We start from the raw sequence: 26,665 nt of genomic DNA, 5'->3' as shown, positions 1-26,665 counted from the left end.
TCGGGTCATGATCTCAGGGTCCTGGGATCGAGCCCCGCATCGGGCTCTCTGCTCAGCAGGGAGCCTGCTTCCTCCTCTCTCTCTGCCTGCTCGTCATCTCTGTCAAATAAATAAATAAAATCTTTAAAAAAAAAAAAAAAAAAAAACCACACTGAGATACCAACTTACACCAGTTAGAATGGCCAAAATCAACAAGACAGTACACACCAAGTGTTGGAGAGGATGTGGAGAAAGGGGAACCCTCTTACACTGCTGGTGGGAATGCAAGTTGGTGCAGCCACTTTGGAAAAAGAGTGTGGAGATTCCTCAAAAAATTAAAAACAGAGCTACCCTATGAGCCTCCAATTGCATTACTGAGTATTTACCCCAAAGATACAGATGTAGTGAAAAGGGTCATATGTACCCGTGTTCATAGCAGCAATGGCCACAGCCGCCAAACTGTGGAAAGAGCCAAGATGCTCTTCAGCATCCATATATACAATGGAATATTATGCCTCCATCAGAAAGGATGAATACCCAACTTTTATATCAACATGGACGGGATTGGAGGAGATTATGCTGAGTGAAGTAAGTCAAGCAGAGAATCAATGATCATATAGTTTCACTTACTTGTGGAGCGTAAGGAATAACACGGAGGACACTGGGAGAAGGAGAGAAGGGAGCTGGGGAAATTGGAGGCGGAGACGAACCATGAGAGACTGTGGACTCTGAGAAGCAAACTGAGGGTTTTGGAGGGAAGGAGAGCGGGGGTGTTGGGTGAGCCTGGTGGTAGGTATTAAGGAGGGCATGTATTGCATGCAACACTGCATGTGGTGCATAAAAAAATGAATCTTGGGACAATGAAAAAATAAAATTAAAATAAAAAGGGAAAAAAAAGAAATGTGACATTCTAAATGGAACTATAAAGGGGAGACAACAATTAGAATTTGGTATTGCACACATTAAGAAAAAGTAACTTATCAAGTGTTTTTACTAATGAATGAATACCTCCACAGGATAAAAAATAGTTTTCATTTGTCTTTTCCCTTAATAACCATATATTCTCCTTTATTAGGATTCTAAAAAACTTCTATGTAGTTTCTGATTCCCAGCTGATAGTTTGATAGTTAGACAACTACTTATCCTAAATTTCAGGAAATGTCATGCTTTTATATACCTCCATCTGTTACGAATATGACCAAAGTGAGTCTATCCAAGAAAGCACAATCCTTGGTACACTGACAAAATCAAATTTCTGGTTCTAGAAATCTGAAGCCGGGACCCCAGATCATGGTATTATTCCCATCGAATATGATCAACCTACAGTGCTATATCAGATGAACTTTTCCCTTTCACATCTCTCCCTATCTCCATCTGCAATTATGAGCCAGTCCTGTGCATGTGTGGGGACATGCTAGTACATTTGCCTAAGTTCCAGCAAATACCATTCAAATTCACCCCCAAGTCACTACTTCTCAGGCTGAGGGGTGATATGTCTGTGCCCTAGAGGGCAGATGTGGGAATGGGACCTCTGGTACATTCTATGACATAAATAACATCACTGAGGAGCAATTAAGATGTTAACTTCTGCAAGATTTAACAGAAGAAAGAGCAATAGATTATGTTTTCACATGTATGAGAATCAAAGAGTTTTTGTTTTTATTTTCTGAAAACAGTCTGGGTAACACTATCATATGACAAGAAAGACACTAAAAATCAGAAAAATAGAAAACCAGTAAAATGATCAAGAGTCAAATAAACCTCCCATAGTCACTGGTGACTTCTGCCACAGAAGTTTGGGAGAAATGGAGAAGAAATCTAATTGCAGTAGATTTAAAAATGAATGGCGGGGTGCCTGGATGGCTTAGTGGGTTAAGCCTCTGCCTTCAGCTCAGGTCATGATCTCAGGGTCCTGGGATCGAGCCCCGCATCGGGCTCTCTGCTTGGCAGGGAGCCTGCTTCCCCCCCTCTCTCTGCCTGCCTCTCTGCCTACTTGTGAATCTCTCTCTATCTCTGTCAAATAAATAAATAAAATCTTAAAAAAAAAAAAAAAGAATGGCAAGTTAGAAAGTCTAGCAGGGATTCTCCTAGCAGAGCACTCAAAAGCAACTCTGAAAAGGGACCACATCTCTTTATCTCTTTGTAATCAGTGAAAAATACAATATTTCTGTGTCTCAAAGATATATATTGAACTAATGACTACAAAATGGGGGGGAGCCCAACATACTGGCTGTAAAGCAACCTAAAATAAGAGAAGCTTCTGAATATTCATACGCTAATAGGAAAGAACAGAGAGAGAAGATATTTGATGCCAGAAACTACCAAGGGAAAATGGACTGATTTACGGCTTTGTGAAAGAAAGGTAAGTTACACTCAAGAACATTGGCAAAACAAGCCTCCCTAGCATTGCCTTTTCCTTTGAGTGGATGTGACAGGTACAGACAGGCATGGTGAAGAAGGTTATAAACATAACCTGATAGCCTCTAAAAAAGTAAAAGCTATAGTTAGCTGCAAAAAGTGAGTAGTAACAGGATGGACTGCAGACAATTATGAAGAAAAAACTTTTGACCTCTTAGGAGCAAATTTTGTGCCCCCTCACCATCTTTTTAAGACCAGAGCATTGAATAGGGTCTAACTTTACTGAATGAATGATGAAATGGGTATTACAAAAGCCAAGCTAAGTTATTCTAAAGGAACATCAAGGAACTTAGGAAAACAAGTGCAAAAGAGGTATTTTTAAAACAAGGTTCTAAATGTCTATCAAAAGCCATTTTTCTCAATTTGGAATTACTCTTACTCAATATAGTCTTTTAATAAGACTTATCAATTACCTGTAATAGTAACTTGTAAGGCCATACCGTAAAGACAGAAGTCTTAGTATAAAGAAACAGTGTTACAGTTCCCTTATGTCCCTAATAGTTTATAAATTCTTACTTCTAAAGGGTATGAAAGCTATCAGAGACTACCACCTTATGGCAAATAATGAAATTGCAACATATCAGTAACCAGAAAAAGACATGAAAAAGCACATGACCTGTAAAATGGCACTATTACTTGACTTCAGGAGTATGGGACTGAACGTGTACTGAACACCTACTCTGTGCCAGGTCCCTTACACTAATTTTCTTCTATAATCGTCACAATCACCCCATGAGGTAAATCCCATTATTCCAAATTTAAAAAAATTTTTTTTAAAGAGTCAAAAGATTAAAATCATCTGAGACTGTAGTTAGACAAAATGCTGTGTCAAGATCTGAGTTCAGTTTAGAATACAAAGACCCAGCTCCTTCCACTGGACTACATACCCCACAGGAACAATTATTGTTTCCAAAGCCCCTAAGACTAAACTGCTTGCTAATGATCATACTAGACAGCCCAAAGCAAACTCCCATTGATAACACCAACTTCCTACATACTCTTTGTGCTTACCTCATGAGTACACCCTTCAACAGTTTCGACAGATTGCACCTTGACTCTGGGCATCAAGTCTGCCAAACTTAAAAAAAAAAAAAAATTATTGAAGTTATGTTAAAATAAATTATTTTTTGTAATTAGATAATAAGCCTCTAGTCTTAACTGTTAAGGAAAATGACACTGTCCAATCATCAGTATGAAAACTGGAAAAAAAAACTACTATTAAGAATTTACAGGGGCACTTGGGTGGCTCAGTGGGCCTCTGCCTTCACTCAGGTCATGATCTCAGGGTCCTGGGATCGAGTCCCGCATCGGGCTCTCTGCTCAGCAGGGAGCCTGCTTCCTCTTCTCTCTCTGCCTGCTTCTCTGCCTACTTGTGATCTCTGTCTGTCAAATGAGTAAGTAAAATCTTTTTTAAAAAGTTATTTAAGGGACGCCTGGGTGGCTCAGTTGGTTAAGCAGCTGCCTTCGGCTCAGGTCGTGATCCCAGGGTCCTGGGATCAAGTCCCACATCGGGCTCCTTGCTCGGCAGGGAGCCTGCTTCTCCCTCTGCCTCTGCCTGCCTCTGTCTGCCTGTGCTCGCTCGCTCTCCCTCTGTCTCTGACAAATAAATAAAATCTTTAAAAACAAACAAAAAAAAAACAAAAAACATTAAAAAAAAGTTATTTAAAAAAAGAATATTCAAAAAAAATTTGGATTACTCAAATCTATGCTGAGAATTCAAAATGATCAATTAACATCTATATTTACAAAGAAAGTACAGATGCCAAGGGGATTATTCAAAAAATTATATCAGGGGCACCTGGACAGCTCAGTGGGTTAAGCCTCCACCTTCAGCTCAGGCCATGATCTCAGGGTCCAGAGATGGGGCCCTGCATGGGCCTCTCTGCTCAGCAGGGAGCCTGCTTCCCCACTCTCTCTGCCTACTTGTGATCTCTCTCTCTCTGTCAAATAAATAAATGAAATCTTTAAAAAAAAAAATTATTAGCTTAGTTCCAGTAACAATTAAAAAAAAAAAAAAGAAGAACCCCTCCCTCCAAAGTATTGCCACTACTTCAAAACATGAAGCTGGGGGTGCCTGGGTGGCTCAGTGAGTTAAGCCGCTGCCTTCGGCTCAGGTCATGATCTCAGGGTCCTGGGATCGAGTCCCGCATCGGGCTCTCTGCTCAGCAGGGAGCCTGCTTCCTCCTCTCTCTCTGCCTGCCTCTCTGCCTGCTTGTGATCTCTCTCTGTCAAATAAATAAATAAAATCTTTAAAAAACAAAAACAAAAACATGAAGCTGGTTATAAAAACCATCACATGATAGAGAGTACAAAATAAATCAGCTTATTATAGACATTGCTATAATTCATAGAAGTGTTCCTATTCTCTTCAAAATCCTAAGTTCTTATCTAGGTTCCGTTTAGACTCTGAAAAGGACAGGATTATGGAAAAACTGAAGAAAAATCATACTTTGGATAAAACCCAAGGGTTACTACAATAAGCAACAAGGATTTGAAATTGCAAATATATTGTAACCTATTCCAGTGACTTTGGAAAACCGTGCACCTGAAATATTTCAGTGACACTTCTACCAGCATTAACAGTAGCTACTTCTGTTAGCTACAACAGCTGATTTTAAAAATTCACAGAAAGTAAATTTTTCACAGTAGTACCAAGCCAAAATATGGCTACAAGAAGAGAGAAGCAAAGCTGTGCAGATTCATCACTGTAATAAAGGTCAACCTAACTAATTGGTATCAACTTCTACAGTGAGAAGAGCAACCAGCTATTTCAGTCACAGATATCCATGGGTCTCCCTCACTGACATAAGACTTGAGATTCATAGCCACTCCATTGCAACATGTAACAGTAAAAGTCTAATTCCTCTTAATATTCCTTCTCACTTATACCGTCCATTGGGCCAGTTTTATTCTTTCCATTTTTTCCACTCTCAGCGATCCTCCTCTTGGGAGATTAACAAATAAAGGCAATGTGGGGGTATTTTTCTTAAAAAACAAAACAAAACAAAACACGAGGCTTCAGGATTCTTTTTCAAAGTTGGGTTCTAAAATATTAAAAGATAAACCTTATCTATATTGCCTTCCATTTCCCCAGATGTTCTAAGCAGATGTTCTGTATTTTTGTATGAATATATAACTAAAAAATACTTTTCATTTAATTCAACAAACACTTTAATAAAGTAGCAACATATAAGTAAACTTTCCAGACTTCATGCAACCATCTAATTTAAGAGTTACTAACATTTATGACAATGGAAATACTACCTTAAATCTTCGGTTACAGATTCTTCCACCCTAGGCTTCTTTCCAAAAATGGGTTCATCTGTGCCCTCAAAATCTGCATCTCTCTTGGTTTTTCCAGTATTAGTTGACTCTAATTGCAATTTACCATCAAAACGTTTCCTAAAAAGTAAATGGTTGAGAATCAATTCTGCAGTATCAGTTCTTACTTTAAGGATGATTTTGTAAATTACTATTCTGTATATAGTAGACATCATTTACAGAAAGTCATGCAAGTAGATGTTACAAATCAAAACTGTCCAAAAGCCAGAATACCCTAATAAAACTGAACAGTACTCTTTTGAAATTTCATATTTTCTTGTAAGTTTTGCTTTTTAAAATATTCTACAGCTCACATTAACATTATTAACATCATACTTTTGAAAATTATAAATTAAAACAATGTTAAACATATTTACATAAGCACCTTCAATAAAAAATTAACGCTTTCGCTGGTCCCATAATTATTACTGTTAAAGAGGTAATTTTTTGTGATTGGAGTCACTGGTCAAAAGTACTGACAATAAATGGTATTGGTGGGCTAGAGATATCCAGATAGGAATTTAACCGGACCTACATGCTTGTTACATGAAACAATCAATTACAAGTGGATCTCAGATCTAATTATGAAAGGCAAAACAACAAAGCCTCTAGAAGAGAAAACAAAAATATTTTCATGTTTTACTAAATAGGACATCGAATTACTAATCAAAAATTAAGTTTGATAAGTTGGAGTGCATTAAAACTAAGAATTTCTATTAATCAAAAGATATCGTTAACAGAGTAAGGAACAAGACAAAGAAGACATCTGAACCACATATAACTGACAAAAGTTACATATCTAAATAAAATATGGAGGTGGAGATTACAAATTTAAAAATAAATAAATAAATAAATAAATAAATAAAAGACCTGAACAGGGATTCTACAGAAGAAGATATCCAATTGGCCAGTAAGCATATGAAATTAAGCTCAAAGTAAGTACTCACATGGAAAATGAAAATTAGGCTATACTCAATCAGTGGCTCTCAAATTTTTGAAATCTGAATTCTTTGCAAGTCTTAAAAATGATGGAAGATTTCAAAGAACTTTGCTTATGTAGTTATACCTACTGGTATTTATCACATCAGATATTAAAATTGGGAATTTTTTAAAAATTTACTTCATTCTAAAAGTCATAACAAAACTGTAATATTATCATAAATACCATCTGATAAAAAGTAAGTATTTTCAAAATGAGAAGAGCAGCACTGTTTTTTATTTTTACATATTTCTTTAATGTCTGGCTTAAGAGAATACATCTGGAGCCCACATCTGTTTCTGCATTCAACCTGAGACAGGTACCATCATGAATTCCATGAACGATGCTGAGCCAAAGTCGGACACAAAGGCATATATTCTGAATGATTCCATTTACATTATATTCACAAACAGAAAAAAAAATAGTATGTTTTCAGGATAGTCACTTTTTCTGGAGGAAAAGAAGGATATCTGAAATATTTTATATTTTCTTCCAAATGAGAATTACATCAGTATGTTCAGCTTAAGGACTTCTACATTTCTCTTTTTATGTTTTACTTAAAGAGAAATGTTGATTTTTTAAAAAATAATAACAAATAATAATGATCTGTATGCTTGAACAATCTTTCCATAAAAAAGTTCCTTCTTTGACACTTAGCAAAACCTGAAATTTATAAATCCTATTACTCCCAATTTAGTCAGAAAGGTACTCACTCTACTCTTGTCCCATGTTTCCTGCTGACTACTTTGGTGAATCTCTTTTGGACAAGCCATCAATATCCTTGGGCCTCAGTAAAGTAAGACATTTGGATGATATCTAATCCCTCCAGTTCTAACATTCTACTATTCTATCCTTGAATTATTAAGCATCAATAAAACCGTTACAATTGAAACCATTACAAGTGGGGTGCCTGGGCGGCTCAGTGGGTTAAAGCCTCTGCCCTCAGGTCATGATCCCAGGGTCCCGGGATAGTGCTTCACAGAGCTTCGCATCAGGGCTCTCTGTTTGTCAGGGAGCCTGATTATCCCCCTCTCTTTCTGCCTGCCTCTTTGCCTACTTGTGATCTCGCCTGTCAAATCAATAAATAAAATCTTTTAAAAAAAAAAAAACCATTACAATTAAAACCATATAACTATAATGTAATAAAACCATTACAATGGAAACTTATGGTGAAAAACAAAACAAAAACATTTAGTTTGTATAACCTTGAGAAACTTAAAACCTAAATTTATAGAACACGTTCCTTCAAAAGAGCTATATTATTCATTACTGTATGTTAGACTTCTAGGTCTCGAATTATTTATTTCTCTTATAGCTTGGTATGTCAGTCACATGGGGAACTTGCACACTTGAAACACCTGAGTTAAACAGAAAGATGGAAATAAAAAGTTCATAGATAACAAGGTTACTCTTTAAGAATAAGTTTATTTTTTTTCCAAGATTTAATTTTTAAAAGTAATCTCTACACCCAGTCCAGAGCTTGAACTTACAACCCTGTGATCAAGAGTGGCACACTCTAGCAAGTGAGCCAGTCAAGCTTCCAGAAGACTAAGTTTTTGATTTACTGAAACTGCAAGAAAATGTTATTTCTAGACATGACAACCACATCATGGTCTCCTACATAGAATCATTTTCTTATACAGGATATTAATGCTACTAGCAAAATATGTCTGTAGACTAGATAATAGCACTGTATCAGTGTTAATTTTCTAATTCTGGTAATTGTTCTCAGGACTGAGATGTGGACCCCACTGTGGGATAGAGAAGAGAGGCACCATTCTGCCTGCCACACCGTTGAAAACAAAAATGGTACATCTCCTGTGGAAACTTTGACAACACCCAGCAAAATTACATACGTTTACTCTTTAACCTCGTAATTCCACTTGTAGAAATCTACCCCAAAGAAAAAATGGCAAAAAAATTCAAAACTAAAAAAAAAAAAAAAAAAAAAAAAAAAGGAGGGTGCCTAGGTGGCTCAGTCATTAAGCATCTGCCTTCAGCTCAGATCATGACCCCCAAGTCCTGGGATAAACCCCACATCAAGCACCCTGCCCAGCGGAAGCCTACTTCTCCCACTTTCCCTGCCTGTGTTCCCTCTCTCGGTGTCTGTCAAATAAATAAATAAAATCTTAAACAAATTTTTAAAAAGACAAACATGTACACGGCTACCTGTAAGAGTATAAAACTGAAAATAACCCAATATCAAAAGAATAAACATTACATCCACATAAGGAATTAAAACCATGCAGCTATAAAAAAGAAAGTTAATATATTAACATGGAGTTATGTCTGTTTCATCACGCTAAGCGAAAAATGATGAAAAACAGTTCTTATATGGCATCTTTTGTGTAATAGTGGATGGAGAAGGCAGACACAGATATGCACATGCACATGAGTATTTTCAGAAAGAAATAATGAAAAGAAACCCATAACTCAAGGGCAGAGAGAAACAGACCAGAAGACACAAAGATAAAAGCAAGGATGTTCTGTTTTATACTTATAATTTTGGAATTGTAAAATAATGTTTTACATAATTTCTTAAAAATTAAATTCCTGGCAATCCTCAAAAGTAGAAAATAAATTGAAACAAATGAACCCAATACATATCAAATTGGTAGCACAAACATTTAGAAAAGGAACTACTAAAAAGTATTTTCCTTGTCAGTATGATGTATTTTTCTAAGGACAAAAAGAATCGCATATTAGAACCACAAACTATTCAATGTTCTATTCTGAATAGCAATAATATATTGTTATTTTTGACTATTACAAGAATAAAATTTAAATATGTAATTATCATTAGGTATGAAGATTTTCCACAAAAAAGGGCATACAATTATCAAAATCAAAGCCAAATAAAACCTCTGTAACATTAATTACACTGTAAATGTCAGTATGCACTTTATTTTTTCTAAAAACAGTGATTCCCCAGTTCATTCCACTCTAGAGGCCTAAAAGCAATGAAATCCAGAAGCAATGAGCACTCTAAGCACCAAATAACATTTTCCTCTATAAGGAACTAGACTCTTTGGAGAGATCAGATTCCAGGTTTGGACTCAAAAAGCATTTTATGAGTCTAGAAAATCTTTTGCCAAAAAGCACAGAGGCTATCAAAGCCTGACTAAGCTTGCCAGAAGAACACAAGTGCCAATTTAAAGAGCACTCATTGGTAGGAATATCAAAAATAGTAATGCAAATGTCTCAAGTGTCCACCAAAACATGAAGGTATAAATATATATGTTATCTCCATAAAACTGAAAAGAGGAACTAGAGACACATGCCTCAATAGAGTGAATCTCTGAAGCACTAACTATGAGAAACCAGGCAAAAAAGGAATATACACTGTAGTATTCCATTTAAATTGAATTCTAGAAAATACAAGTTGTTTTCCAGTGCCAGAAAGATGAGGGGTTGCCTGGAAGCAGGGCTGGAGAGAGAATGCATTACAAAAAGGCGTGCAAAATATTTAGAGGTCTTGGAAACGTTACCTTGATTGTGGTTGTGATTTAGGATACTTTAAATATACACCAATAAAGCTTAAAAAAGAAAAAAGATTAAAAAAAGAGTGCAGACGAGTGCAACATACCAAAATCATAAAAATCCATTCATTCATCAAAATGCTTAACATATTCACACCAGTCAGAATGGCTAAAATTAAGTCAGGAAATGACAGATGCTGGCGAGGATGCGGAGAAAGGGGAACCCTCCTACACTGTTGGTGGGAATGCAAACTGGTGCAACCACTCTGGAAAACAGCATGGAGGTTCCTCAAAATGTTGAAAATAGAACTACCCTATGACCCAGCAATTGCACTACTGGGTATTTACCTTAAAGATACAAACGTAGTGATCCAAAGGGGCACGTGCACCCGAATGTTTATAGCAGCAATGTCTACAATAGCCAAACTATGGAAAGAACCTAGATGTCCATCAACAGATGAATGGATAAAGAAGATGTGGTATATATACACAATGGAATACTGTGCAACCATCAAAAGAAAGGAAATCTTGCCATTTGCGACGACGTGGATGGAACTAGAGGGTATCAGGCTTAGCAAAATAAGTCAAGAAGACGACTATCATATGATCTCCCTGATATGAGGAAGTGGAGATGCAACACGGGGGGTTAAGGGGGTAGGAGAAGAATAAATGAAACAAGATGGGATTGGGAGGGAGACAAACCATAAGTGACTCTTAATCTCACAAAACAAACTGAGGGTTGCTGGGGGGAGGGGGGTTGGGAGAAGGGGGTGGGATTATGGACATTGGGGAGGGTATGTGCTTTGGTGAGTGCTGTGAAGTGTGTAAACCTGGTGATTCACAGACCTGTACCCCTGGGGATAAAAATATATGTTTATAAAAAAAAAATTAAAAAATAAAAAAAAACTTAACATATAATCATACACCCATTTGGTCACCATGAGAAGTACCTTAGGGCACAACTCATTTCTCCTCAAACCGATCAAGAATCAAGCATTTTCCTGCTTTTTGTCTATGAACTGCATTTCAGGGTAAACTGCTGATAAGAGAATTTTCTTTTTTAAAGATGAATTTGAGGTAATAAATGCAGAAAGGACAAAATAGAAAAAAAAAATCACCATTTTGCCAACTACCACAGAAATAAAATAGCAAAGCACGCTAAAGCTATTATGTGAAAATCTGAAGGTTCATCTTTTTTAACCCACTCACCCATCTTAAAAACTACATATGTCTTATGATGTAATGCAATTGAAGGGCAAAGCAGCACTATGAATTATTCCTATGTAAGCTGAATCTTATTAACTCTCTACTATCAGCAGTGTCCAATAAATAAATACATATACAATGCAGACTTCACATGTAATTTTACATTTCTAACCATATTAAAAGTATTAAAATCAGTTTTAATATATTTCATTTAATCCAATGTATAAAAAATACTACCAATTCAATATACATCAAGATAAAAATTAATGGGGGGGCGCCTGGGTGGCTCAGTGGGTTAAAGCCTCTGCCTTCAGCTCAGGTCATGATCCCAGGGTCCTGGGATGGAGCCCCGCATCAGGCTCTGCTCAGCAGGGAGCCTGCTTCCTCCTCTCTCTCTGCCTGTGTCTCTGCCTACTTGGGATCTCTGTCAAATAAATAAATTAATTTAAAAAAAAAAAGATAAAAATTAATGGGATAGTTTGCATTTTTTCAAAAGCTGGTGTATATCGTATATTCAGAGCACTTCTCAATTCTGACTACGATTTAAGTGTGTAACACCTACAGGGGCATAGCAGGTATTATATATACTACACAGTTAAAGCTTTGGATGTAAGGACAATTAACAGTAAATACTTAAGGATATAAGAGCTTGTTGTGTAAAGCAAATTCAGGTTTTAGAGACTATAGAGGACAGAGGACCTGGTTCTTCAACTCAGCTATCCCTCCAAAAGACATCAATGCCATAGGAAAAAAAGAGGGAAACTATTGTAGAATAAGACTTCGGGGATGTACCAACCGGAACAGTGGATGAGCTTTGCCTGAATCCTGATTCACATAAACCAAGCACAAAAAAGTACCTTTGAGACAACTGGGAATTTCTCATTCTGGACTGAATATTCAATGATATTAAGGAAAATGATGTAAATTTTCTGGGATATACTAATGGCATGATAACTATGCTAGAAAAAGGTGTGCTTGGATGGCTCAGTGGTTAAGCGTCTGCCTTCAGCTCAGGTTGTGATCCCAGGATCCTGGGATGGAGCCCCACATAGGGCTCCCTGCTCAATAGGAAGCCTGCCTCTCCCACTCCCACTCCTCCTGCTTATATTCCCTCTCTCACTCTCTCTCTGTCAAATAAATAAACAAAATCTTAAAAAAAAAAAAATTGTGCTAGAAAAAAATCATTATCAGTAAGATGCAACTGAAACATCTGGGGAAAAACAGTATGATGAACAGCATTCAACTTATTAAAAAAAATAGGGGGGGTGTAGGAATAGAAGAACCATGACTTTATATTGCTGAAGATGGTATGGATACATGGAGTTCTTCGTACTGGTCTCTCTCCATGCTCTCCCACACTCCAGCCATATATTAACAATTTTCAAAATATTAAGTTTCTTTAAAAAGTATCCACTTGATCTAGAGTATAAAATACGCAAAAAGTTTCTCTAAATTCCACGATTTGCCCTATGTTACCTAAGCTGGATAAGAACCATGTATATTATGTTATGAATAATAATTATCATAGTGTGATAGTTGGAATCTGGCAAATTGGGTTTTTTTCCTAAAACCACTTAGAAGAGTAGGTCTAGCTAGAAATGTTAATAAATAAATTCCTTAAATCCCTAGTGTTCTATATTTTCTTATTCATTTCCCTTCTCTAATGTTCATGTATTTCCTAGTAAAATTAAAATGTAAAACTTTTGTATCCTACAAAGTTTCACTTGGTAAGCTGTACTGGACAAAGTGAGTTAATTTTACCCTAGTAAATTTTGAAGCACAGTATTTACTAAAGTCGGCAATTACTTGTATTGCGTTGTGCAAACTATAGTAACTACTAATTATTCCTATTTGGAAAAAAAATAAAAGGCATAAACGTGTCCTCTTTCTCATTTTCCCTGAAATGTACCCCCAAACTCTCCCAACTCCTTCCAAATCAATGAAAAAGACTATTTTTCTACTTTCACTCCTACTTACCTGACACTTCACACTCCTGACTGTTCTGTTTCTCTAATCCTTATCTTCAGTACTTGCCCACATGTACCTCCAACTCAAGCAGTACCATCCAAATGTATACTTCCAGTTCTGAGGTTTGCCCAAAACCTAATTAAAATTGCCCCCCGGAAACCTCTATATGGATATACTATCATAACTTTGTCTCAAGTCAAATTAACTTCATTTTCAAATTAAAAGCACCTGTAAATTTCCTTATATTTCTTCTCCCGGATATCCAGATCAAAATGTCTCTTTTGACTCCCTTTCCATGGTTCTGGCCTGTTCCATTCTTAAGACTTGTCACTTTTCTTCATAACATTTTGCACCTTTCTTTTTCCTTCCTTCTGCTATCCCCTGACTTGAGATTCTTTTGGTTTCCTAACTGACTAAACTAAAATACTTCCTTAATTTACTTTCTTATTCTTGTTGTCTTTCCTCTTTCAATATACTCTGACAACCACTACCACGTTAATTTCCTAAACTAGCACTTTACTTACCCTAATCAGTAAATTAGGGGGAAAAAAAACCCCACAAAAATCTAATTCATCAGCGTTTAAAAATGAAATTAAAATTCAGGTGCTTGATAGTCAAGATCCTTCACAATCTAAAACCAGTTTTTATTCTCAGTTTTATCTCTTGTTGTCCCTAAGCCAACACTGCCTCTACACCAATCTGTAAAAAAATAAATCTGCCCATGAGTAACAAATCATTTCCCTCTTGCATGTAAGCTCCCTGAATAATACAAATAGAGATCTCTTTACTGAACCTGCAGAACGATTAACTGTATGCACAACTTACTCTATCACCTACTAACCTTTAAAATATGTGCCTGTTCTATCAGGACTAAAAATTCTTTGAGAGCAAAATCATGCGTAATTTCATTTACTCTCCTGATACCTCCTCCAGTCAACATTAAATTTTGTTGATAAACAATGAATCATCTTACTTTTTTATTTAGAACCATCTTATTTTAATTCACGTATTAACTTTTTCTTGTTCTACTATAAACAATTCCGTACACTTTAAGGTAGTTTTATCCATCAGTCTGTATATAGGTTTAGGAATCGGTAAGCTTTAAAAATTTTCTTAGTAAACTCAACGATAACCAGCTTTTGACAATGTATTACGTACTAAGCCCCGTTAGGTGCTCAACGTACATTATCTCACTTAATCCTCACAATCTCAGTAGTGGGCACGCTCACGTTCTTTTTATGGGCAAAAAACGAAAGCGTGGAGATTAAATTTCTCTCCCTTCTCCTGCTGCTGTTTGCCAGTACCAAGTCAATCCAAGTCACGTTTTCTAAGCTCCTTAACCCTTTACTGAACTGGTCACTAGTCTCATTTTAAAGACTGTGCCAGGTATCGTGGGGTACAAACCTAAGAAATACCTTACCTCCCATCTCCCCTCCCTACCTCATGGCGTACACCGGCGGAGTCAGCAACTCAAGCGTTAAGGAATTGCAGTGGCAGATGCTCAACGCTGCATGCGGACATCGGGGGACGCCAAAATCCCGATTCACCAAACCAACAGTCTTCCTCCCCGCTCAACATTTCCCCCAAACCTCTACACTTGCCATCAGTCTGTATATGTGTACCACTCAATGTACACTCCAGGTGCTCATGGTCTACGAAAGAACGTTGTATTTTCTCCCCACCAGCATTGAGGAAAGGAAAAAACAAAACAAAACAAAACAACCTCCTGACATCTTCCTTACCCGCCCTTTTCCGCAGACCCCGGAGGCCCCTTCCATTTCCCCTTTTCTTTCTCCTTGTCTTTTTTAGTTCCTGGCGCCGTGGTCGAGTCGTCCTCGAACACGCTGAACAGTTCATCTCCGAAAGCGTCCGCCATCTTCCGGAGCTGGGAGACCCAAGCTCCCTACTACCCACGATGCTCTGCGAGCGCACCGACAGCGACGCCAAGGGAAGCTTCAGCTGTCGCCCCAAGTAGTCTATTCATACAACCCCAACCCCCAGAATTCTTCCTTGACTTCTTCTCTTCCGACTTTTCCTTTCCGACCACTACTGGGCGGCCCGCTCCCTGGCTGAACGTGGAGAGAGGGCCCGGCACGCCGCAGACACTTAGAGGGCGGGGAGGAGGCGGAACCGTGGCGAGTCGGACCAATTGTAAGGCAGCGACCGCCCAGGCCCGAGAAGCCCGGATGGAGGACGCAGGTTGGCGGCGTGGGACCCGGGGAATGTAAAGAGCGTTTGGAGGCGGTGCTGCGGTAGTTCCGGGACGAGGACGGAGGCTCCTTTTGCCAGAGCTGCAACATGGGAGGCAAGAACAAGAAACACAAGGCACCGGGAGCCGCGGCGGTCCGGGCCGCAGTGTCTGCTTCCAGAGCCAAATCCGCCGAGGCCGGAGCTTTTGGGGAGGCCCAAAACAAGAAGTCCGTGGCCAGGCCGCCCCCAGCCGCTGCCGCCTGCACCAGGGAGCCCCGAGTCAAGCAAGGTGCGAGGGGTACTGGGGCCCCGAGCTTTCCACCCCGAGCAGCTGCTGCTGTTCCAAGGCAGAAGCTGGCGCGACTTGGGCGGGCCCTAGGTCTCAAAATTTGTTATCTCCCACACCTGGAGCTGCTAGTTCCCTATCTGGTGGCCTTACTCTAGGTCAGTGTAAGCTGTTGGGGCCTTCCACATTATGATAGTAGCCCTGTTGCAGCCTGGCGTCTCCCACCTAATCCCCCCCCCCCACGCCCTCTATTTCCTTCTTCGAGAACGGAATAAAAATTGCATTTGCTCCCGTCTCAGCAGGGATCCGTCCCGAGCCACCACCTATACTAGCTAGCCTGATGCAGCGGGAGGGTGTGGAGTTCCTAACCTCCTGGAGCCAGACAGACCCATTTTGTACTTGCTCTTCATAGCATTTTCAGCCAGGGTGTGTGTTTTCACGTGTTATGGAGAAATCTGTAGTAAGAATTTCAGTACTAACACACGGAATATGGGTATAATCTATTGTGGAATTATCTACGATGTTTACCATAATCATGCTGTTTTGGCGTACTGTGCAATTTGGTTTGATAACTCGGAGATTGCTGATTCTGGCTACAGATGAGCAGGCCCCTATTGCAACTGATTCTAAAAGATAAACAGGTGTGCTCTGTTTTGTTCTGCTTAGCTTGTTTGCTTGTAGTTTTTACTGAAATATTCGTACAACACATATTTATTGTGTATATTGATACTGTGTTTATTGTATATACAGATACCCCTGTGTCTTTCATGATGTTAGGGGTGGGATGAACAATTGGGACACATCACCTTTCATGGACTTTGCTAATGTAATGGCGGATAGAGGTATTAAATAACCACACCTGTATTGCTTTATACTTATTAAGTGCCACAGAAAAGCTAAGGAAGAAAATGTAACAAGATAACCTAATTTTTACTGGGGGGGGGGAGGGGTCTTAGATGGTCTCTTTGAAAAACAGATCAGGAGGCAGTTAACTTTGTAAAAGATGGGGGAAGTAGTATTCTTGGCAGAGTTAAGGAACCCCGAGTGCAGAGATCTTCAGTGAGGAGGGAGCTTGGGTCTTGGAGGTACTCCTGGAATGTAAGCATTGCTGAAGAGAGGATGAGACTGAAGAAGTTGACCCTTACCAAACTTTCACCTAGAAGATGAATAAATAATTCTTTGCCCTACATTTATTATAACTTTTTTGTTGTTGCAGAAAGGTGATTTTATTAAACCTCCGGGACAGGACCCATGGGTAAAAGAGTTCCTGCCTACAATTTATAATATTTTTAAGTGCAAAGATAAAATGCCTATAAATAGAGATACATAGAATTTCTCTTCGACTGTTATTCTTTAGCACTTTTCCTCTCAATCTCATCTTTTGCATTCTTTTCCTGATATTCCTCTGAATTCTTTCAACTCTAATAATTTGTTCTAATCTTTGTCTTCCCGTTCCTCCTGCTCCAAAATGTGATCCTCACCAAAGATATTAGTTTATGACAGTGTAATTCTCTCTTTATAGCCTTTGTAGGAGAGTACTCCATTACTAATTCTGTCTTGTCCTTTGTACATGACTCCTCAATCTGTTCAGTCCTGGTCTCTATTCTAATCCCAAGTCGGCCATTTCTATATTTACTTGGACTGTTTGGCCCTATTTTGCAAGCCTCTCAAATTTTACTCAAGTGATGCTAAACTATTTCCTCCCCACACTGGCTCTTTTTATTTCCTTGTTTCCTTTTTTCCCACATTCCTCTTTATACTGTTGGGGCCGATTCCATGCTAAAACTGTTAAACCCCTAGGGCCTACCTGGGCCTACTTAGCCATAGTGACTCCATGTTGTCTAGGTAGACATTTTGTTGTTTAATAAAAGCCTCAGCAGTTACTGATGTCAGTTCCAGGTAACTGTTGCTAAAATACACCTGAAACAAGGCCATTTTGTTTAATAAATGTCTCAACGCTTGCTCTCGGTTCCAGGTAACTGTTACTAAAGCACAACACCTAAAACAAGGCCGGACAGGTGGAAACATCCAATCAGCCAAAGCCACATATGTAGACGTCTGTGGTTGTGCCCTATAAAACTAGCCTGTAAGACCAAGGGGTGGTTGCCCTCTTCGGAGGCAGCCCTGACCAGTCAGTCTGGTTCCTGATGCTGATGCTTGGCATAAGAATAAAATTTTTGTTAAACCTTAACTCCACGTCAGTCTCACTCCTTTGATAATGGACCCAACATGTGGGGGCTTGTCCGGGATCAAACGACGAGCCCTGGGCCAGCATCAGAAGAATAACTTTGTCTCCGTCTCATTCCTTTGATAACGGACCGGACAATCCAATGTTAGTAGTTACTTTCAATGCCTTCCTTTCTTCCTCATGTGTAATCTCTTGCCCAGCTTCATGCAGTTTTGACTCATTTATCTTCTGTGTACACCATTTTCACTTTTCTTCTGTGGTGTTCACTCCTATCTAGGCACTCATGAATTCCTGGAGTACCAACAAAGCCTTTTGATGGGTTTCCCAACTCTGTTATTTTTCCTCCTCTAGTTTGTCCTGCATTCAAGCATCAGATTTATCTTGGAGAAATGCTGCTTTGTTCATAGCACTTCTCAGTTTCTTCCACAGCATCTTCACTGACTTTGTGATAAAGTCCATACCATTCAGCTAGCACCCATGACCCTTTTTCCAGCCTTTGTACTAATTCCTATATTCACCTATAGCAAATCGGGGGTATTTTCATTGTTCAAATGCAGTTAGTGACTTTCTCCTCCTGTATTCTTGCCATTTTCTCTTAATGGAATGCCACCTATCCCAAACACTGTCTTCCAAAATCCTGTAACACCCATCCCAGATGTCAGCTACTTTTTAAATTCTTCTGTACCCACAGCTCATTTATCATTGTTATTTGAATCATTCTTTTTGATGTCTAGGTCTTGCCTGTTGTATGTGAGGAAATATCCCACAAAATTTTAGGAGGTAGAAACTGTTTCATGGATATGTATTAATATACCTCAGTGTCTGTTCCAGTGCTGTGCATATAATCATTAATTTTTCATGGATAAGAGAGAAGGAGAAATAAGGAAAAGGAAAATAAGGGTGGACAAATTAAATAATAAAAAACCAAAATATCACAATAAAAGATTCTAAGAAATAATATTAAAATAGTTTGCAATAAGCATTTTAATGATCCCTCTTCATTCTCTTAACAATACAATGAAAGAGGTATTATTATGTACATTTTCCAAATACATACACTAAGTCTATGGGTTAAATTTTGACTTCACCAGAAGATATTTGAAGTCCTAATCCCCAGTACCTCAGAATGGGAATGGGACCTTTTAATCAAGGTTAAATGAAGTCATTAGGATGGGTCCTAATCCAATATGACTGGTGTCCTTATAAAATGGGAAAATTTGGACACAGAAACATGTACAGAAGAACGATGACTAAAGAGGCACAAGGAACAGATGACCATCTGAAAGCAAAGGGATGCCAAGGGCTACCAGAAGCAAGGATAGAAGCATGAGGCAAACTCTTCCTTTGACCCTTCAGAGGGAGTTTGGCCTTGTTTGTTGACACCCCAGTTTCAGATTTCTGGCCTCCAGAATGTGAGAGGATACATTTCTGTTCTTCTAACCCAACCGTAGTGCTTTTTTCATAGCAGCCCTACTAAGTTTCAGAGAGGATTAAGAAAATGGTCCTGGGACACCTGGGTGGCTCAGTTGGTTAAGCTGCTGCCTTCGGCTCAGGTCATGATCCCAGGGTTCTGGGATCGAGTCCAACATCAGGCTCCTTGCTCAGCAGGGAGCCTGCTTCTTTCTCTGCCTCTGCCTGCTGCTCTGCCTGCTTGTGTTCTCTCTCTCTTTCACAAACAAATAAATAAATAAAATCTTTAAAAAAAAAAAAAAAGCAAGCAAGCAAGAAAATGGTCCTAACTCAAATAGCTGTTAAATTCTCAAACTGGCTGCAAAAAAACAAACACACACAAGGAGAAATTCAGAGGAATTAAGGCTAAGAAGTCAAGAGAGAGAAAATGAGAGGTTATCTATTAAATTTGTAGAAAATATTTATAACTAAATATGTATACCAGTACATATAAAATAAATCTGCTGTGCAGATTGCCACATGGTTTTTCTTTTTTCCTGTTTGGGTATTTTTATATAACATATGTTAGGCCTCCTTTGGAGAGAAAACATTATCTCTGAACTTGTTGTAGTTGCTAATGTAACTGTTCTAGTCCATTTCATCTCTTCTCTTTTCAGAAGTTTGAGGTATTGTATATAGCATTACTTTCTCAAAATTGTCCTCTCATCTAGAGGTAGAGAATCACTGCTGCCATGAAATGGTTCTTGGCACAATTCTCAGTATTCTCCCACTCCCATTTTTTCATTTCATTTGTTCATCAAATTTTTAAATTGTTGCTATGTGCCGGGCAAGATTTTAGGCACTGGGAATACTCCATGAACTGTTCAGGAGTGAGAACTAACGACTTGTAAGGCTTGTATGTGTGAAAATCCTTAAACCTAGCTGAGAGTTGAAATCCTAAGAGGCAAAGAACACTGGGGGAGTAATGTCGTGAGTAAACTCATAAAAACTGTGATAAATATTTTTCAGGGTTATCCAAATAAAACAGAAGAAGTGTGAAAAAGGGCAGAAAACTGTGACTTGGTGAAAAATAAATTGGGTGGTAGAGTCTGTTTTTGCTTAAAACACAGAAGCCTTGGAGTGCCCGGGTGGTTCAGTCAATTAAGTGTCTGCCTTTGGCTCAGGTCATGATCTGGGGTTTTGCAATCTAGCCCCTCATTGGGCTCCTTGCTTGGTGGGTTGTCTGCTTCTCCTTCTGTCTCTCACCCCACTCATGCGCACACTCTCTGTCAAATAAAATCTTTAAAAAAAAAAAGAACAACAGGGAATACTTCCCTGAGGAAATTTCTATGCTGTGATAGTTTGAAGCATCCAGTTCTTAGAAAATCTGGAGACGGGGTGCCTTTGTACTCAGGCAGTTAGTCATCTGCCTTCGGCTCAGGTCATGATCCCAGGGTCCTGGATCAGCCCCTCATGGGGCTCCCTGCTCAGCGGAAAGCCTGCTTCTCCCACTCCTGCTCCCCCTGCTTGTATTCCCTCTCTTGCTGACTCTCTCTCTGTCAAATAAATAAAATCTTAAAAAAAAAAAAAAAAAAAGCTGGAGACAGAATGTTTTGAGACTAAGGGAATAAGGGCGAAGGCCCTTAGGTGGGGGTAAGTTAGGCATGTTATAAGAGAGCAAGAAAGTGTCTGGGTAAAATGAGAGGGGGCTAGTGTTGATATTAAATGTAGGAGAGACTTTATCTAGTTTACTTTTTTTAAAAAGATTTTATTTATTTATTTGACAGACAGAGATCACAAGTAGGCAGAGGGGCAGAGAGAGAGGAGGAAGCAGGCTCCCTGCTGAGCAGAGAGCCCAATGTGGGGCTCAGTCCCAGGACCCTGAGATCATGACCTGAGGCGAAGGCAGAGGCTTAACCCACTGAGCCACCCAGGCGCCCCTAGTTTACATTTTTAAAGGCTCAGTGAGGTAGTTCTGGCAGTTTGAACTTTGTCATAGACCCTGACTACTCAGGTTTTGTCTGTTCATCCTCATTTGTTCTCTAGATACTCTGTACTTCCCTTTCAGAGCTTATCTGACTATTCAGTTGCCTAATTACCCCATGAAGACAAGGACGGGGTCTTAAATTGCTCTTTAGATCCCTTGGCTGGTTCAGTTCCCCTTGCAGTATACTTTTGGGCAGAAAGAAACCAGAGTGCCTCAGTGCCCCTGTCACCAGCACTAGCAACTCAAAGTGAATGTATTAGTGATAGTGGGTCATTATAATCACTTTGTGATATAAAATGGAATACATTTTAAAAACAATGTGTTATGAAAGAGTCTTTGGCAATAAGAAATTGATTTTTGGCTGATGGTTTTTTGTTTTTTTTTAATTAGCTGAGTCATCTTGAGGAAATCACTTTTTCTGTGCTTCAGCTTTAATATTTTTGACAATAATGTGTTGCGGTCCATGAAATATAATTTATAAATTCAAAATCCATACTACTTTTGCCTTAGAGATACTGTACACTAACATCCTTACTTTCCATCAGATTTCCATTAACTCCCTCTGTGTGAAAAGGAAAGCCACAGTTTATGGAAAAGGTCTTTAAGGAGCAAAGAAAAGTAGCTCATAAATCCTGTGCACCTTAGTTGTATTTGAAAATAAGGTTACTAATTTATACATTTGGGTATCTTTTTTTTTCTGGTGCCTTAAATTTTTCTTAAGTAACACATTTGAATTTGCTGGGAGGGAGCTGTCAGACCGACATTCTTTAAAGTTGGCAGCTGACAAAAAGGAGACCAAAGAATCACCAAATAGAAAATTAGAGCAGTATCAGGGAATTGAGTAAGTTCAGTCTTTTTAGTAGCCTCTGCATGCCTCCAGGGACAATAATAGATACTCATAATAGGTAATGCCTCATAAAATCTTCAAATTTTGCTGACTGAACATGTTTTAAGAAGAACTTAAAATAGAAAGGGCCTTACTGCTTTACTTGATTTAATTGGTGATACCACTGAGGCAAGATCTCATTGTTGCTTCATTTCCTCAGCATATTGATTAAAATAAAAAAATACCAAAAATATACCCATGTTTAGGGACACTTCTTGACACCCAGTGAATGTGCATCAGTATTTGTGTACCTTCCGCTCCTGATTTTGTAGGGACTCAGCTCTTCTTTTATTTGCCCTCTAGAAATTCCAGTGTAAACTAACTTCAGGGAGGTGATACTATTGGATATCTTAGGTGGAATGGTTGTAGGAGGCAAATGAGAGCTTACTGCTATCTTCAGAGCTTACTGCTTACTTCAGTCTTTACTAACAACAACAAAAATTATTAAAGGAATTTACAGTTTCATCTCTATCAGTAGCACATCAACCTTGAACTGCTTCCCAATATAGTAATGGTAATAAACTGCTCATCCATCTGTACCTTTTCCAAAAGGGTTATTATAATTGGGTCCCCACAATAATTCTGGGACTTGTAAACCCTAATTAGTATGCTAAATTTGTGAACAAGTTTACTGCACTGATGAGACCTCATAGAAATGGATAAGGACTACTGATAGGTCCTCTCATTTATGACTATTGGCATGAGTTGATGAGGAAGGTTATAAGATTAAAGTCTTAGACTAGAATATAAAGAAATTAACCATACTGTGCCAGAATTGTCACTGTCTTTTCATATACTCTAGGTAGCTTGGGTACTTTGTGTAAAACTCTAGCATAGAAGTAATTCAGGGAACCACTAATGTCTCTAGTTCAGACTGCCCAAATGTAAATGGTTATTGTCACAACTTTTGTTTAAAATTGCCTGATTTGGGACGCCTGGGTGGCTCAGTTGGTTAAGCGGCTGCCTTTGGCTCGGGTCATGATCCCAGCGTACTGGCATTGAGTCCCACATCAGGCTCCTTGCTTAGCAGGGAGCCTGCTTCTCCCTCTGCCTCTGCCTTCCACTCTGTCTACCTGTGCACGCGCGTGCGCTCTTTCTCTCTCTCTCTAACAAATAAGTAAAATCTTTAAAAAAAAGTAAAATAAAATAAAATTGCCTGATTATATTAACTAGCATCTTAAAATGAATACCCTCATGTAATTCAACAGAGATCAAAGTTCTTGACCTTTAAAATAATAATAAGCAACTTTTAAATTTAATATTTAGATTTCTCTTAAAAAGAAACAAAACAAAACCTTATTTTGAGATATATAAGAGTAGAGTAAGTAGGTATTATATGATTCTAGGCTTATTCATACGCAGCAGTGGTTCACCAAGTGTGTTTCAGGTAATCTTGTGGAATTCTGGAGACCTTCCTGGCTGGGACTCCGTGAGATGAGAATTAGCTCCATAGTCTAAAATGTTGTCATTTTTGTAGTTATTTTCTCACAAGTATGCAGTGGTATTTTTCAATGGCTACCTGATAGTACTACAAAAAATTGAAAGCAAAATCCAGACAGTAAGAGATTTGCAAAAATGAAGAACAGTTTTTTTTTTTGGAAAATGAAGTTATTTTTCATAAATAGTGTTTATATTAGCTGGTCATGGGTTTGTTATTTTTAATGAATTATTGAATATTTAAAATTTTTTCCTTTTACTGTTTGGTATATATCAGTGTCATAATTCACATGAACAGAGAGCATTTAGGATCATCACTGATTTTTAAGAGTGTATGGAGGTTATGAGACCAAAGGTTTGAAAGTACCTTTTAATACTATTTTTTCCTTCTTGGTTGGTCATTGTTAGAGAACTGATGATACACATAGCATTTCTGTTGGCTGGAACAGAGTTGGCATCTGTAGTGGGTTGAGTAGTGTCCCATGTCCCCCGTTCCTCTCCCCTCACCAAAGTTCATTTGCACCTGGAACCTCAGAATGTGACCTTACTTGGGAATAAGGTCTTTGCAGATATAATTAGTCAAGGATCTTGAGATGAAGTCATCCAATGAATAGTGTCCAGAGAAAGGAGAGGGATATTTGGACACAGACACACAGGGAATAAGACATGTGAAGCCCCACGTGTTAAAAAAAGAGGCAGAAAAGGTAGGCAACTCCTGGGATCACCAGAAGCCAGAAGAGGCAAGAAAGGATTCTTGTTTAGAGCTTGCAGAGAGCATGGGCCTCTTGACAACTTGGTTTTGGAATTCTGGCCTCCAGAATAGTGAAAGAATATTTCTGTTGTGTTCAGCCAACCAAGTTTGTGGTAATCTAGGAAACAAATACAGCAACCTTGGACTCTATTAATCGAAGGTGATAGGAACTGCCACCTCATTTTTACCTTAGGGCAGTGTTTCTCTTTAAAATTAACTACTGTCTCTACCAGGAATCTAGTATCCTCAGAGAGGTCTTCAGCTAAGTGCCCGGCAGAAAATCATCTGATTGTGAAACTATGAAGATGAAGATAGATTTAATTTTTAAAAATGTACAGGCCTTTGCTCTTGTAAGTAACTGGTTGACCTAGAGAAATCTAAATGATAAAATGTTTTTGAAAATTTAGAGGCCATATTGCTACTTGTAGATTACTTAGTGAAGTGGGGAAAAAAAGAACTGAAATATTTAATGTTTAGCAATTTTTTAGAGAAAATTAAAATAATGTAATAGCTATTAATGACTAAATTGCCTTGACTACTTTTTGTCTGTTACATACAGGTCCGAAAATTTATAGTTTTAATTCTGCAAATGATTCTGGTGGCCCTGCTAATCTGGATAAATCTATTTTGAAAGTGAGTACTGAGATATTGAGTCATTTCAAGAAATGTTCTCTTTGAAAAAGAAAAAAAAGATATATTCTTTAATATAAAAGTTCTGGGGTATTTAAATTTTTTGTAATAGTTAATTGCTGATCTGTACTAAATAGAAGTAAATCATAACACATATGTTGAAAGCCCATCATAAATTAAGGAAGATCTAGGAAAGATCAAAATTTCTAAGGATAGCATATACATGCTTTCAGACTTAATTTGGTGGACATTTCCAGCCTCCTCTCCGTTATTCTTTTCCACATAAAATTTTAGTTCAGATCTCATTATTCCATCCAATTTCATATGATTTTATGACTAGGCTTTTTGTCAGTGGTCTCTCTGCTAAAAAAACCTACTTCCCCTTCTCCATTTGTCACCTTTAGAACCTCCAGGACGTCCTTTGTCACTCAGCAGTTTTCCGTGTGGCTCCATATTTTTTTCATATATCTTTTTAAGTAATTGCTCTGCTGGTGTACAGTTTATCTTTGTGGGGTGTTTTGGGTTTTTTTTGTTTGTTTGTTTTGTTTTGTTTTCCTCTGCTAGACAGGCCTCCTGAAGTATGTTTTTGAGCTTAGCTCATCATAGGCATTCAGTAAAGATGTGGTCAAGAGATGGTATCTTTGTAGGTAGATGTTTATGTATTCTTAGGTCTAAAATACTGAAAGAACATATGGAACAGAAAATCAGGAATCAAACTCTGGAAGCCAAAAAAATTTGCGTAGCCTAATTATTACTATTAATATAGATTTCACTTTTACCTTATAGGTCTTTTTAGTGTAGCATCCATTCTTTCCAGTAGTATGCTTGGGGTGGCTTACATAAAGCAGATTTTTGGGCTCCATCTTCAAGGATTCTGATTCAGCTTGTTTAGGATCAAGCTTAGGAGTCTTTACGATAGCAATCCAAGGACAATGTCTTGAGACATACAGGTTCAAGAGGGTTTTGAAAAGGATTTTTTCTTGCTACACGTTGCTTTTCCCATGTCACATTTTTTCTTTTTCTTCTTCTTAAAGATTTTATTTATCCTTAAAGAGAAGAAAAAGAGAGAGAGATAGCAGGGCATGGAGGAGAGGGGGAATCATACTCCCTGCTGAGCAGGAACCCCAACAGGGCTTGATCCCTAAACCCTGGGATCTTGACCTGAGCTGATGCTTAACTCCATGACACTTAACCAACTGAGCCACCTGGGCACCCCTGTTACATTTTTCCTTAAATATATAGTACAGAAGTGGTCCAGTGGATGGTAGTCTAAAATACAGTAATTGTTTTATCTGATTTTACTGAAATTCTTGGATAGGTTGGCAAGGATATAGAACACTGTGTGTTTTTTTTCTAATTATTAAATATTATTTAATAATTTAGATTCTAATTGATATGACCTTTTTGGCTTCAACAGGTGGTAATTAATCACAAACTAGAGCAACGAATTATTGGAGTGATAAATGAGCATAAAAAGCAAAATAATGACAAGGGAGCAATTTCTGGAAGACTTACTGCCAAAAAATTACAGGTATTTTGCAAACTGTTTTTAAGTTCCTTATTTTTAATGG

The 26,665-nt window shown here is 38.2% G+C and overlaps 2 protein-coding genes across 3 annotated transcripts in view; one reads left to right on the top strand and one right to left on the bottom strand.

Moving 5' to 3' along the window:
• MTREX (Mtr4 exosome RNA helicase) overlaps positions 1 to 15,430 on the bottom strand; it is a 98,959-nt gene extending 83,529 nt beyond the window's left edge. Inside the window, exons 1-3 of the mRNA XM_059174998.1 lie at positions 15,093 to 15,430; positions 5,662 to 5,799; positions 3,409 to 3,475 (exon numbers count right to left, since the gene is read on the bottom strand). Coding sequence (XP_059030981.1) covers positions 3,409 to 3,475; positions 5,662 to 5,799; positions 15,093 to 15,226 — 339 coding nt within the window. The 5' untranslated portion in view covers positions 15,227 to 15,430. The remainder of the gene's footprint in view (positions 1 to 3,408; positions 3,476 to 5,661; positions 5,800 to 15,092) is intronic.
• Positions 15,431 to 15,528: 98 nt separating this feature from the next.
• The window catches only part of DHX29 (DExH-box helicase 29), a 59,089-nt gene continuing 47,952 nt past the window's right edge, over positions 15,529 to 26,665 (top strand). For both annotated transcript variants that reach the window (XM_059174997.1, XM_059174996.1), the window contains exons 1-3: positions 15,529 to 15,829; positions 25,024 to 25,097; positions 26,512 to 26,625. In XM_059174997.1, the coding sequence (XP_059030980.1) occupies positions 15,649 to 15,829; positions 25,024 to 25,097; positions 26,512 to 26,625 (369 nt within the window). In that variant the 5' untranslated portion in view covers positions 15,529 to 15,648. The remainder of the gene's footprint in view (positions 15,830 to 25,023; positions 25,098 to 26,511; positions 26,626 to 26,665) is intronic.

The sequence above is a fragment of the Mustela lutreola genome, chromosome 5 (assembly GCF_030435805.1).
Source record: "Mustela lutreola isolate mMusLut2 chromosome 5, mMusLut2.pri, whole genome shotgun sequence".
Taxonomy (NCBI): Eukaryota; Metazoa; Chordata; class Mammalia; order Carnivora; family Mustelidae; genus Mustela; species Mustela lutreola.
This window is presented reverse-complemented; position numbering and strand designations above follow the sequence as displayed.